This window comes from Cuculus canorus, chromosome 4 (assembly GCF_017976375.1).
Source record: "Cuculus canorus isolate bCucCan1 chromosome 4, bCucCan1.pri, whole genome shotgun sequence".
Taxonomy (NCBI): domain Eukaryota; kingdom Metazoa; phylum Chordata; class Aves; order Cuculiformes; family Cuculidae; genus Cuculus; species Cuculus canorus.
Genome location: NC_071404.1, coordinates 46,697,501 through 46,712,977, shown reverse-complemented (window position 1 = coordinate 46,712,977; position 15,477 = coordinate 46,697,501). Strand labels below are relative to the sequence as shown.

The window sequence follows — 15,477 nt, the reverse complement described above, 5'->3', positions numbered from 1 at the left end:
GAGGCTTTTTATTTTACTGTTTTTTTTTTTTATTTTTAATATCTCAGTGTAGTATTTGGGCTTTTTTAAAGTCTGTGGAATAAAGTTTTGATTTGTTTGGTGTTTTTCTTTGTTTGTTTTTTTTTTTTTTTGTAGTCTATAGCCAGGACTTGAGCTCAGGGAATGTCAGGTTAATATTGTATTTTAACTTGGGACTGTCTGTGCTTAGTCCCTGAGGGCATTGCCAGTGTATGGCCCAGCTGGTTAGGATAGCAATCTTTAAAAGCCCTTTAGGGGAAAAATTAGAACTTTTATTCTTTCTCTCCCTTTCCTTCCAAGCGGAAATATTTTTGAGTGTCCCTTCTGCTTTGCCCACACCTGTTAACTGAAACCTTGGGCTTTGTAGGTTTAATAAATACACTATTGTGCAGTAAAAAACATCCTTCATGTCCAGGTATTAAAATTTTCTTTCTGTCAGTCATGCAGATGCCTTTTGGCTCTTTCAGCTTTCCCTATTAGACTGCTTACATTTGTGAAATAAGGTTGAAGAATGAGGCATTTCAGGTTTTTGGTTTTTTTTTAAGGTTGATTGGGCATACTTGGTATTTGTATCTGAGTGGACAGCCATCTGTCCCCGATATCTTGCCAATTATGCCAACTCTGAAAGCAGCCACAGAAATTCAGTTCTTCTATTCAGCCTGCACAACTGTTTCTTTCACCTTTTGTCCACTAAGGAGGTTGGCCTGGAGTGGTTATTTTCTGTTGCATAACGAGTACTTACCAAATGGTGTTACCAATGAATGAAGCTCATGGCAAGACATCTTCTTCAAGTAAAATTTAACACAACCGTTATGGAAAATCTAAAAAGATGGAAAATAATTAAATTAAAAGCTACTTTTAATGTAGAGGGGTTTACTGCATAGTAATAATCTTATGTTGCTAGCTGCAGTTCTTTTAAAGGTTTATGCATAGATGGGTGAGGGTTCCAGTGGAGTGGAAATTCCTCACTTATTTACTCTGGATACTGCACATGTTCTGTTTTCTTTAGCCAAAAGCAATTGCAGGAAGAGGGACTCCTCTCGTACTCAACATGACCCGAGAACAGAGCCATGCCTAATTTACCATGTGATATTTCAGTCTCGCTCTCATGTTAGCATGCTAAATAAATCAGGATTATAGGCCTAAATTTACTCTTGAAATGCAAAATGGATTGGTTTTGTGAGACGGGCAAGTAAATCAGTATCATTCGCATGAATACTCTAGCAAAACATATCAATACTGCTTATGAGTGCAGAGGTCTAACTTCAGAGTTCTTTATTTGAGAATCTTTATAGTGCTTTGTCAGACAATTGTATGGAGTGTCAGATATTTGTTCAGGTACTAGCCTGAAAAAACCTTCGCTTACTTAGGTTGAGTGTCTGATACTTTTTTTAATCACTGATATACGTTACAATCCAAAACTGAAAAATACCCACTCATTACTTACTTATACATCTTTTAAAAGAAAGAACTTGAGGCAGTGAGGGAATTAATAGCATGATATTTTGTAACCAGTCTTATCCACTTAAAAGAATCAGAGCACCAGCCCCTCATTTTGAATAGCAAATACAACTTGTTGTGGGTCTCCTTTTTCTCCAGAAAACTAGATTTATTCCCTACCTTCTCCCAAATTTTTTAACTGACTCTTTCAAAGAATTGCTTTAAAAATGAGGCAATCTTTTTATGGTAAAATTTGTAGCATGAGTGAAGAGAATTCCTGTGTCGAACATTTCTCCACTATGCCTATAATGCAGTATTTAAGAAAAAGAATTATTGTGGGTACAGAGATATGGTGGGCTGTGTCTGTCTTTTCTCATTTTCTACAGTCTGTTTCCCATCTGTTTTATGGTGTTCTCTTGCTGAAAAAAATTCTTGATCTCCATTCTTTGATTTCTAAGTTGAAAAATCTTGCTTGATATTGCTTTAATTTCTACTTCTCTTCTTACCTGTATTTCTTTAGCTGTTTCAGTCTCCCAGTTGTTGCTCTCATGCTCCTCAGTCCCAGCAAACAGAATTCCCTACTTCATATTGAAGTGACTTGTAATGACTTGGGATAAGACATTACATGCTGCTTTTCTCTTCCTTTCACAAACGTTACAAGAAGAAACAAATCATTTAATTGTATTTACTTAACAAGTGTGTGTTTGTGTGTGGTTACTGTCTGTGTTTCACTAATGGTGCATCACATCTCTGACCTGAACCTGGGACCTGCTCCTACACTGGGTGGGTTATGTGCACAATGGCAGATATGGAGGTATGCAAGTATGTATTTGAGACTATATGTAAAAGAAGTAGTTATATGCTTACTTTGTGTAGTACTTTAGAAGGCAATTCTGCACATTGATGCACTGCTTTTTTTTCCTCTCTTTTAAGTTTTATTGCTCTAGTCAAGAGTGATTGCTGAGCGGTTTCTTTTAGTAATGTTCTGTGCCTTTCTTTTAACACAACAGGTCTGGTTTCAATATTTTCCGATTGTTCTTTGGCTGTTAGTCTTTACATTTTACTCTATATTATTAGTCTACTTTCTGGCTTTGAATTTTTTTATCTTTCTTGAAGATCTAGAGGAATGCTTTGAAGTACTTTCCCTCCATGCCTTCTGTCAATTCCACTTAAGTTTTTCAGTGGTGGGTTAGATTTAACATAGGAAAGAAATACACCCATTTACTGCAAATGTCACCCTGATACTCTTGAACTGCTTTTGTTTAAGTTAAAACAAACTGGCCAGAAACAAAGCACAGTGAACTTCAAACCTAAAGCAAATAACTTTACAAAGTTACAAACAACTGAAAAATAGATCTCTTGAATTCTTCTGTCGTGCCACAGTGAGTGGTGCTCACAATAGCAGTAGTTTTTAATACCATATTGGGTTGAATGTTTTGGCTGAAAGAAAACTGAGTGTATGATATTTCTTTGTAAGACCATAATGACAGTAGGGTAAGAGCTGTGAATGCTCATGGTGGTTAGCATATGAGACCTTGGTTTGATTCTTGTCCAGTGTACATACTAGGATCTGTGTTTGCATGGCTTACACTAGGTTTGTAGATATTTTAATATGCTATGGAGACAAGCTACATGTTTGGTGGGATATTGGTGGTTAGAGTGGTTAAGAATGAGGAACCAGAAGGAATATGACCAAAAAAACTTTTACTGGAGAATAAAAATCCAATTGTGTAGAGCTAAGACAGTATCAGGCAAGTTTCAAGAAGGAGGAAAGCTGAAACCAGCTGCTGCTGTGTGTCGGGATTAAATATTTGTCTTCCAAATCTATATCACTGACTTGCCAAAGCAGAACCTTAGTAATAATGCATGCATAGTATATTTTAAATTACTTCTGTACCTCCAATCTGTATCCTTGGATAAAAACCAGACCCCAAAGCCTGTGATGGAACTGATAGTTATCATCAGCACATAGCACACACAAACTGCTGCACAAATATGCATCTAAACATTGTGAGACTTTTGCAAAGTAAGAAGGAACATCTCTTTAGGGTACTTTAAATTGAGTTCGTGCCAAAGGTAGGGCATTGGTCAGTAAATTGACCATGATGATCTATAAAATTAAAGGTACTGTTTCCCAGCTCTCCTTATTTTGATGCTAGTTCATTACTTCATTAATCTGGCTTCCTGGAGGTTCCCACTATGTTTTGCAAATGCTGAAAATGCTTTTGTGGAGAATTTCTTTTTACTTTTTAATTATTTAGTCTCTTCTCTTTTTTTAAAAATCTTTCCTCTAGATAACATTTTTCCAGCTTTCTTGTATCTTACTTAATCGTGCCAATTTGGAGCAATCAGACACATATCTTTCTAGTGCAATAGAGCATCTCTTTCTGTACTTGTTTTCCACACCCGGTCAGTTACACTTGTGGCAGCAGGTTGCTCATGTGTCAGAGCAGACATCTCTGAAGAAAAGTGGAGGGGAGACAGTAAGTAGCTTTTTCTCCAGATCGGTCTGACTGCTGTTGGCAGGAGTCCAATTTCTTTGAGTGGTTAATGTTCCTTGAGAACTTATTTGCCAGTTCCCTTGAAAAATGTGCCAATTGCTCCAAGAATTGAAATCTTCCATCTGCTACTGTGCTCCTTTGCATAAGGCTTTTCTACAGCTGAACGGGAAAGTGAGTCACTGTATTGGGCCAGATGTGATCTTCTACTGTCATGCATACACAACTCTTGCAAATTTGACCTTTTTTTTTTAGTTTTAATGACCTGTAACCTGTTATCTGTCATTTGCCCTTACCTCTCAATTAAGCATTGTATCATCTGTATTCATCCTTCCTCTAACTCCTTTATCCTTCCTGATTGTCTTTCATATACAGCTGTGTTCCCACCTCTGTATCCAAGCCTTCCTGCTTCTCCCATCATCATGGCTTCTTTACACAGACCTTGACCATCTGTTCCTTGCCCTCTGCGTCCTTGTCCTATGTTTGGGCTTTTTCAATATGTTGCTGCCTTCTGCTGCTCATCTTACATTTGCTGTCATGGGAGTACTCAGTGTGACTTCTAAATAATACATACGGAGCTGTGGTTTCATTTTAGTTCGTAAATTCTTGATTGTGAAGACAGAATTAAGAAAAAAAAAAACCGAAAAACAACAAAACAAGAAATTAAAAGCTGTGAGAGGAGAAAGCAAAATTTTGAATAAAATTTTATAAAAATAATCATTGCTTTTGGACAGAAGATCTTCTAATCTTCTAACTTTGTGGCATGGCAACCTTGCATATTGTGTAGGTCAGAGTCTAAGAAATTTCTATAGTTCTCAGTGTTTGTCATTACTGTCTCTTTTACAATTAAATGCTGTGGAATATAGAGGACCGAGAAAATAAGATGCCATACTAGAAAAGATGCTTCCACGCTGGAAACCAGCTTTTATGATTTTATTGCAATTCCCTGAGAGCTCCTTCTGTGCTTCCATTTTAGAGAATGCAGAAACATTCCTAAAGAGCTTCACGAATATGAAAAAAAAACAAAACCAGAGAAAGCGACACCTGTATGGCCTCTCTTGCAGAAAGCATTTGCTTATTTTTGCACTTGTGGTATATGGGCCTAGGCAAGCTCCTTGGCTTCTCTGCTTTGTCTGAGAGTTTTGTTCCAGAGAAATTCTTTGTTCAGAGATACTGAACTATGTGTGCTCTGCTGTTTTGTTTTCCCTGGGCTTCATGAACTGCAAATTGCACCTAAGTACTTGTCCTCTTCTGAATTGTATGATTCTGTTTAGTGTGGCATAATGTGGGGACTAGCTTGCTTAATTTTTCAAGAATTTTTTGGAAAGCCCAGGAAGAGTACTACTAAACTCTACACCAAAAATAAGACGATGGTATACTTCAAGCCACACGCTGAAACCCACAGTACCTCTGTGGTTGCTTGCAGTGAGAGCAATGAGTCAACAGCTGGACATACTTTTCCCACATTATATATACCTTACTATTAGGGTAATATAAATAGAAGAAAAACGAAAACGTTCTTTTTTGAAAGTAGAGTTTCCTGACTGTATATATACTTCCACATACATGAGCATGTGCTTATCTAGAAAGAGTAATTAATTTTTAAAAACTGAGTTAGAAAAGGAACCCTTAAGCTCAGTGAGCTGCAGTTGGGCTGGATCCTAATCTGCATGGACACCAGTACAGAATTTCTTTTTACCATTATGGCCGATCTCTGTCATTCGGCAGTAAGTCTACCTGGTATTTATCATGCATTTACATTGAATATGTATTTCTGAAAATACAGGTGGAACATCAGTTTAAATAGAAATTGGGAAGTGGTTATAGCTCCAAAACAGTTCCATTTGCATTGTATGAATGTGGTCTTGGTGTTTTCGTTGCACAAGAATATAAACGATGTGGTGAAATTATCAAGACTAAAGATTGCAGGAAGTATCTAGGGATGCTTTTCCATTCAGTTGGATCATCAGTAAGAAAGGGAATGTGGAAGTGGAGGCTTCATGTGAGAACTTTTTGAGGGAAGGCAGAATGAAACCTGGGCGCTGACAGCCCCGTTCATTGTCATCACAATTGGTCTGATATGCTAGTTTTCTACCTGACTGGTGCTCAGATCATCTTAAAGATAAACCAAATACTGAGTTCTGACAAAGCATATTGTTTGGGGGTTTTTTTTCCTCTTTTTCTTTTGCCTTGGTTTCAAATGCAATAACTAGTTTCTGAACCATAATTTACTAGAATTCTTTTTTTACATCCTCAATTATCTCATTTAATATTTCAAAGCGGTCTGGCTAATGCTGAGTATCATGTCCCTGAGGGGCGAGTCATACATCCTACTCAGGTTAATTCCAAAGTGTCTCTGGATAACTCCCAACTAAACTGGAAGAGCCTTGTTCAAGATGGTGACATTGTTTACAGATTATTCCTCCTGCAGTAACAAGAAAATGGAGGGAGTATTGACACCAGCGCCGTGAGATGCAACTTCTGTGAGATTCCTCTGCCTCAGGCATGAAGGAAGGGAACTCTGAAATCCAGCAGTGTGAGTGTGGCATCGAAAAGAGGGCTATGGCTTTACATGCCTTTCAGCTACAGAGGCTTCTATTTACCAGCATGCAAAAGGGATTGGGGCCATGCCAATAGCATACCATACTTTGGCAAGACTGATATCAGCAGCTGAGCAGGTGGATCTGCTACAGCTTTTGTCACTGCTGCCGTTGAATAAGGAGAGCTGGAAAAGGACCAAAGGAAATCATCTAATCCAAAGCCTCCATGTCGTGGAGTCCTTTGCTTAGAGATGCCAAATTATGGCATGAAATAGGATTTTGGTCCCATGATGAACATACAGTACATAACAAGATTGTGTACCACAAGAGTGAAACTTTCTTGGACTTTCAGTTGCTTCCTTTAATTCTTTTCTGTGGTTCAGCCTCAAACTTGTATTTGTGTGCTTTTGTGTTTATTTTGTGTTTATTGTTATTGCACAAGTTATAAATGTTAAAGTTAAAGTTATACGTTAAAGTGTATTCACACCTGTTTATTTAAATATATTTTCATGTATTCATGTTTTACAGGCATGTTTGATATGTTACTGTAATAGGTTGATTTTTGTTCTTTCGTTTCCTTTATCAGTTTGCTGAAAGCAGTCAGAAGAAAGAGGCTTTACAAAAAAGCCTTGAGAAATCAAAAATTGGACGTGAAGATACTGTAAGTTGCTTGGGGAGGAGGCGTTCCTACCAAGAAATAGGCCTACAATTATGCACAGTTTGTAAATACTAATGTAGTTGTTGGAAATCCATTAAGAATTCTAAATATTGGAGATGAGAAAGGGACAATAAAAAAAATCAAGTATTATATTATTCCTTAGCTGGTCGTGCACTAATGAGTAAAATATTGACAACTGACTGCTACAAGGCTGAGAAAATGTGTGACTGCCTGTAATCTTGCAGCCTTTTTAAGATTTAGAGATACTAATTTTTAAATCTTTGAAACTTGAACAACCCAGAGGTATGTAGCGAAGTTGCCAGTGGTTGTCAAACTGCCTGGTCTAGTAACTGCAAACTTAGGTATTGGGGGTCTTATTTTTTTAATCTAATTTATCATCTAAATTTCGAAGTTGCTGTTCTGAGCAGCCATGTAAGCTTGGTGCTCCTTTCATGCTGAAGCTGTTAACACTGCCAAATAATATTTAGGCTTCATATTTATCATACGTATGAAGTAACATACTAGTTAGATGTACTTCATACGATATTCTGAGTTGCTGTTTTGTTTTGAGATGCTCAGTCTAAAGTGGTTTAAACCTCCAATAAATAAATGCATAAACAGAGATAGCCAGAAGTTTTCAGTTGGAATTGAATTTTGTAGAAAAGTGCCAAATCTCAGAATCCAAAATGTTTTACAGAAGGGCTCTGGGTTTGACTGTAATCGGGGAATGAGAGGCAGGTTTCTCATGCAGTTGTGCTTGTTAGGTTTCCAAATGGACTATTTGAGACTTGGACTTCTCCACCACGTGGCCTGCTCTAGTCACAAGAAGCTGTTGATCTTAGAAATCCTATTCCGGCTGATGCTTCCAGTATTTTGTTTCCAGATTATACACCAGGAAAAAATCCTGAGAAATTAGATTGTGATGTAGGTCTCTGAGCAGCTGGCCTCCATACCCCAGCATCTGGAAGCTTTTGTTTTCCAATCTCCATTTTCAGAACATGCTGAATACAGACTGTTGGCTAAAGCACTGGGAATATGAAGGTTTGGGCAAAAAAAACCCACAAACACCTCAAGCTGCTGGGCTGCTGTGGCGAGTGTCATTGGCTAGAAAACTGATAGTTTATAAACTCATGCTCTCTGGCTTTTTTAGGCTACCCAGTACCCTACCATGAGTTCTTTTTGTATTGGCCGGTTACAATGTTTGGCTGTAACTACAAACAGAGATAGAAGTATGTGCTGAGTTGGCTGTGGGAGAGGTTATGTTGAGTCAGTGTCTGCAGGTTCCTATTGATCAATAGACTATTTGAGGTCGATATGGTATACTCTCCCAGCAAAGACTACCATGTCATGAACATCTGAATTTATTTTTGAGAAAGCTGCTCTTAATTGGTGTGGGAAAAAGAAGGACAAAATTAAATTCAGAGGGTGTTTGTACACAGCATCCTGATTTGTGGAAATGTGAATGGTAGGTTTTCCATAATGCTCTCTTTAATTACAAGCCTAGCACTCCTAAGTGCCATTTAATCTTTAAGTCCAACAGTTAAGAGATCTGTTTGGAATTTGTCAAACCATGTCGAATACAAAGGTGTAGAAAATTGGTTTTTTGTTTATTCATTTTGGCCTTTGTATGTGCATGAAATGTTCATCTCGTTCACTGACAGAAGGCAGTAGTGAAAAAAGATTTTGAATTTATATGTTTTTATTTTTTAAAAAAAATTCTGTGCAGTAATTAGTGGTTTTTATTTTTCTATTTTTTTTATATCTCCCAACATAATTTGAATCATCAGGCAGAACGTGCGACTCTGATAGAGGAACTTTCTGCCTTTAGGCAGAAAAAAGATCAGCTAAAAGCAGAGATAGAAAAATACAGAGAATGTGATCCAGACGTCGTTGAAGAAATGCGTAAGTTGTGTGTTGTTTAAAGTGAACTTTTGCATGAAAAGGTCTGCACTTCTTTAGCTTAAAATCTGGTATGCAGAGATAAGCCAAAAAATAACTGCTTTTCTTTTTAAAGCTGTAAACAGTACTATACAGCTACACTAACCATTTTTTTTTCATGTTCTGTTGTATTATGTAGTAGTATTTTTATTGATATTTACTCTGCCAATAACTGAGCAGTCAGCAAACAATCTTAAAATTGAAATACCTTGACGTGTTAGAATTACTATGAGGACCATATTAATTCTATAAATTCTGAATGTGCTGAACCCTAGAATTTGTGTAGAAAGAGTTGTCTCTGGCTTCCATTTACCTTCAATTTCATGCTGGGAAAGCAGGTATTGTCCTACTTACTTTGTCTTGCCTATTTAGAACATAAGCATTTCATTAGAGGCACTTGTCACTAATACACGAATTTGATATTACACTGTTGACTTACTGTTTGTACTGTCTCTGACACGCTGTTTTTCTGTTGGAGTTTCCAATTCTAATGGAATACAAGGAACGAGTGACTTTAATACTGAATACAGAATTGGAGACTTCATGTTAATTAATATTCTGATCCTTAGCATGAAAATGAAAAGCATGCATGAAATTTTATTGAATTCAACTACTTCAGCTTTCATGTTTTATTTATTAGGCTCTTACGTTGCTACCCAAACACGACTGCAAATTCAGTTGCTGCAATGCCAAAATGCCATTACAGAGTGATGAGAAACAGGCAGGGATATTTTCAGAGAAGATATCTAACCAAATCCTTCTCTTACCTGATTCTTCTAACAAAGTCCACAGGTTTAGAAATGTGCTGAGAGAAAGCCAGACATGTAAACAGAGCTGGCAGCACACTCCAAAATTGTACAGGTATTATTTATTTTGAGGGGCTGTGACCCTCAAATTTTTTGCCAGCTGCATTGTGTTTCCCCAAGGACTTAATGATATGCCAGGGAATACACAAGATCTAGACCGGAATTTAGTTACTGTGCTGTACATCCCTTGCTGTGTGCTCTCCTGAGGACAAGTAACAGACACATTCCAGCTGATTCTGTCTGTAAAAATGAACGAGGTCAGGCAGATACTGACAGCAGAGGTATTTGTAGTGCCATGTATTTTAACTGCTGAAGGACCCTTCTGGTAAGTGTTGCTCTGAATGATTTGAGGAGTATCTCTTCTGAAGCAGTTGCAGCAAGCACATTCTTCGATGCTTTGCACAAGAAGGCAAATCACAGCTTGAATGCAAGGGGAAACTTCATCAGCTGGCAACACAGAGACTAATATCCTGAAAAGAGGGAAAGAAATGTAGTTGTTAGTTACTTCAGTCATGCCCTTCTGTTTGGTTTTCTGTTTTCCTCTTTCAAGTGTATGGAAGCTCCAAGTGAGCTTCTGTAGTGGAAGGATGAGCATTTAAGGGAGCTGGTGAGGTGAGCCTTGTTGGGATACCTGTCTTGTCTTGGTTTTGTCTTATCTATTTAAAACATAAGCATTTCATCAGAGACACTTAATGGTGACTAATACACAAGTATGGTTTTATACTGTTGACTTAACACTTATTGACTTGTACTGTCTCTGACATGCTGGGTTTTCTTTGGAGTTTCCAATTCTAATGGAATACAAGGAATGAGTGACTTCGCAGGAAGTATGCAGCAGTGTTTTAAAAAATAATTTGTCCCTGACTTTTGGTTTAAAAGTTTCTGCTTTGGTTTACATTTCATCAGTTACTGTTGCACTGGCAGTGCACATTGTTGCTGGCATGTAAAAATGAATAAATGGTGATGTCAGTTTTGGGGGCTTAATGTCTTTGTCAAAGCTGAATGGAATGGAAAAAGAAGGTTGGAGGGCATTTCTCAAGTTCCAGAGTGCAAAGAAGTGCAAAGGCAAAACAAGGTGCAGGAAGTTATGGTTTTCAGTGAAAGAAGGCAATAAAGGATCTCGGGCAAGGTATTCAGCTAGACACGAAAGTTACTGCTGCTGTTTCATGGAATAACCTTGTAATCACAGTTACTGGTTCACAGATTTTAAAGCATTTTGAAATTGCATGAGTGATGTACTTTCTACTGGCTATAAAATTTAGATAGTACATTGTTATTTCAGTTAGATCACCTGAGCAGATTACTAACTCTAAATTACCTCATTTTAAGTCTGAAATTAAAGACGGCTGTTATGTTATATAATTGCACTCTTTTTTTAAGAGTTGGATTGTTCAATATAATGTTTTGTAATGGACAGTTGTCACTTTCCACATTTGGGCTTTACCTCTTCTTTAATGACTTGTAAGGAAATCTTTCTGGTTCTCAGAATAAAATTCCCATCCCAGATCATAGAGCTGTCTTGATTTTTGCTGTGGTATTTTTAGGGTGTGTCAAATTGTCATCTGATTTCAGTGGCCTTCAAAACTGGTTACTGTTTTGCTATGCCTTTTTAAAAGCTCTTTCCCTCAAAGGCCTGTTGCAGAAACAAACGATTGTACAACAGTGAACCTAATTAAAACATACATATACTGGTTCCGGGGTCAAACCAAAGTTTGAGTGATTCATAGCAAATACCTGAAGACTCAACTAAATGCTGAACTTCTGTCTTGCTTCCCAAGTCTTGAGGTGGGGAAAGTCATACTTGACCATGTAACTAAATATGTTATCGTACGTATTCACAAGAGGATAAATCAGAATACAAAAATATTAACTGGTTTTTTTCTGACTTCACTGCTTATCCTTTTAATATCACTAACAAGTGTTTTGCTGTATGTTCTAGCTTAATTTCCTCAGCTTTTGTGTTTGAGAGCTGAAGTGGAAACTCTAATGCCTTCACAAGTTTATAGGATTTCAGTGTAGAATTTTAGTATTTATGTATGTAACAATTAAATACATAAATCACTGTTTATTCTGTAAATAACCTAATAAACAAGATTTGGGGACTGACCACTAGAGGAAGCTACATAATAGTCTGATCTTGTGGAGATATTTGGATAAGTCTATTTTACAGGTGGAATATTGTAAAAATATACCTAGAATTGCAAAATAGATATATTTCTTCTAACAACCACTCCAGTTCATTGGTTCAACTTTGTCTTTGCCACTTGGAAATGTTGATTATGCCTCCTTGTGTGAATTAGGATTGAGTAATAAATTCTTTCTCAACACTGAAGGCAGTAAAACTGACAACAGTCATCGGAAGTAAAAAAACCAAAACCTAAACCAAACAAAAAATAACTGGGATTTTATATTGCTCTCTTAAACTTGTAATCCTGCTTCAGCTGGCACAGGACAGAGCCATTGCTTCACAGCTTTGAGGCAGATTTCTGTAGGCTGGAGGATATTCTCATGGGGAAGCAGCTGTTGTAGAGATTATTCCTCCAGGAGAAAGGCTTATATGACATAACGTGTATGTATGTGAAGTTGGATACATGTGATGCTGCTAGATTCCCTAAAGTTTATGGGAGATGACAGAGTCGTGGAGAATTCAAGCTTTCAATAACTTGTAATTTATCCAGATTTTCATAAGACAAACTAAAAAAGCCCCGCGTAACATCAAGATTAACCTGCTGCATAAGTTTTATTTTTCCTGCCCAGCAGAGAGAGATGTTAGTGAGCTAATAAAATTTTTCCGACAATTAATTTTATAGAAAGGTCTGACTGGCAGCCTAACTATATGAATGATGCAGATTTTGTTCTGAGTTGTTGGCCAGCTCGTAACTGGAAACAGCTAAACATTTTCAGTGTTCACTCTAAAATCTGCATGTCTGGAGTTTCATTTTCTGAAGTTTGTGTTCTTCCACTGTAATTAGAGGAATGTTGATTTATACTATCTTAAAGCATTGTTGGGTCTTAGCTATTTTTTTCACAGTAGCCAGGCTTTTGTTACTTTGTGCTTTTGCATAGAACAGTAATCTCAGAAATAGTTACATACTGTAAGTGTCTTCCTGTAGTACAATTGCTAATGTTTATGAAGTTTAATCTTAGATGTTGCATGTCAGCATTCCTGTTTTATTTAGCATGTTTTTAGAATGTCCAGTTGCTGATAATTTTTACGTCTAGACAAATAGCATTCTCAAAAATAAGCAAATTGCCAGATACAACACATGTAATGTTACAATTTTGGCATCAACCTTTTTTCTTCTGTTGTCTTTGTTTAATTTTACTTGGTGACAAGTAGTGTAAGTGGTTTTAAGTCTACAGGAGTTCAAACCACAAATATCCGGATAGTTATCCTTTTGAATCTTTGAAAGTGTGATCTCAGAGGCATCACTACCAGTCCAGTTAAGGTTTAGGTTATTGTGTAAAACATAATACTTACACGGCTGTGTGAAATTAATTTTTTGGGAAAACATCCAGGCTTCCCTGAATACCATGACAATGTCATGCTGTGTGTAGTATGTATTTAAAAGTGTCTTTTTTCACTGTAGATGCTTCAAAAATTTCTTGTTCTCATGTGTCTAAACACTGAAAATTTCAGCTTGACAAACTGTTGTCAAGAATTGTATTGGAGTATAAAGGCAGTATGAGAAAATAGTTCTGGGTTTACCAGTTTCTTCGTTCATCTTGAAATCTTGAGACTGAATGCTGAAAAGGTAATGTTGATTTAGCTGCTGGATTTGTGGGTTGCGTCGTTTGAATTAGGGTTTTTGTTTGTTTGTTTTGGATTTTTTGTTGTTGATACAGCCAGCTGTTATGTTCTAATTGTTAGGTTCAAATCAATTTGAAAAATGTGTTATGCACACAGATGTACTTAATATTACCGAAATTAAGTATCAAGTGCTAAGTGCTTTTTAGGGTTTCTTACCGAGGCTGGGAATAATCCCTGTTCCCATACAGGGAACAGTAGTGAAGAAATGAAATGAAAATTAGACTGTCCTGGGAACAGAGAGGCTTTGAAATAAGTTTCACCAGTTTTACACAAAATTCATCAAAACGCTGATAATAATAATAATGGTTTAATGAGGTTTCTTTTATACTTTGTGGCAAAGTCTATTGTTCAGAAAAGGTATGAGAAAGGTTATTTAAACTAAAACAGCCTTGTCAGTCCTTTCACTTAATGAACCATTAAGTAGCTATTTTTATAAATATAATGGTTCTCTTGGAAAAGTGAATGTCTACAAATAATTTGAAGCCTGATCTAGGTGCCACCAGGATCAATAGGGTACAGATCAAGCCTGTAGAGAGAGTGGGTTTTTTAATCACTTCTAGATCCAATATGTTCAGTTTGCAATTAAGAGGATGTTTGCTCGCTACTGACCATGAAATATGCACCTGGCATCTGAGAGACAAGCTGTGCTTTTTATGGTTTATGCATCAATACCATTAACAAAGATTCTGCAATTAGAGATTAGTCCTTGTATTGAAGTTAGACTAGTATCTCCACTCACATGTATGTTAGTCTTAGATGGTTAAACCAAGCTTTCTTTGTGGTGAACTGACGCTTAGAAGTACATAGAAAAATAAGAGATTTAAAAGCAGACACTCCTTTTTTACTTAAGTCTCATCTTTCAGGTGATTGTCTGTTTAATGTATTAATCTCCTGAAGTTCTGGATGATGATATGCCAGTAAATTGACAGTGTATGTTCACGTACATAACTTGTGGGTTCTCTGCTACTAATAAAAGCAAAATCACAAAGCCCACCCCTCCTTTTCTTCTCCTTCATCATGGAATAGGAGAATGTGCACCAGTAATGAAAGAACTTGACTAATTGCATCAACCTGAGATATATTTTTTATGCTTCTCCCATTCTCTGTGCTGTTCGTTGAATGGCTTGTCATTCGGTTGGAATGTTGGCAAATTAAATTACCTGTTTAAAACTACGTTAAAAGACAAAGCAAAATTCTGTAGAAAATGGAATGTAACTTTTCCTAATTCTTTCTAAAAATTAAAAAATTACTTTTATGTAATCATAATTACACATAGTAACAGTGAACATAAATTTTAACTGTTAAATAAAGTTGAAAAAGGAACAGGGCACTAATGAGTGGAATTACAAGTGTGTACTTGATCACTAATGCTCCAGGCTCCTTCAGTAATTGTAGCAAGTGAGAAGAAATTGCAACTTTAAGCAGTATTTCAACTTCTTTATCTTCATCCCTTCCAATTTTCTTTTTCACTTGAAAATCAAGGGAGGCTTGTTTGCAGTTCAGTTACTGAAAACACTTGCTGATCTTTCAACAGAGCAAACACTTCCAGAGCAGAGTCTGGCTGTGATGACCAGTGGTCATAATAGGTTTGAGGACCTTCCCTGACAAAAGTAGGTTACAGAGTTCCTGCCTTGGCCCTTCATTCCTTGCTGCAGTTCACCAGTGATTACAGCGAGTCAGATTTGTCAGCTTGAGTTAGGAACTGACGGTATTTTATATCTTTGTCTTGAGGTGGCCTCTTCTCATGTCTTTGAAATCTCTTTCCACT

At 36.9% G+C, this 15,477-nt stretch overlaps 1 protein-coding gene across 2 annotated transcripts in view; it reads left to right on the top strand.

Moving 5' to 3' along the window:
* The window catches only part of MND1 (meiotic nuclear divisions 1), a 44,969-nt gene that overhangs the window by 15,439 nt on the left and 14,053 nt on the right, over positions 1-15,477 (top strand). For both annotated transcript variants that reach the window (XM_009567181.2, XM_054066130.1), the window contains exons 5-6: positions 7,083-7,157; positions 8,942-9,056. In XM_009567181.2, coding sequence (XP_009565476.2) covers positions 7,083-7,157; positions 8,942-9,056 — 190 coding nt within the window. The remainder of the gene's footprint in view (positions 1-7,082; positions 7,158-8,941; positions 9,057-15,477) is intronic.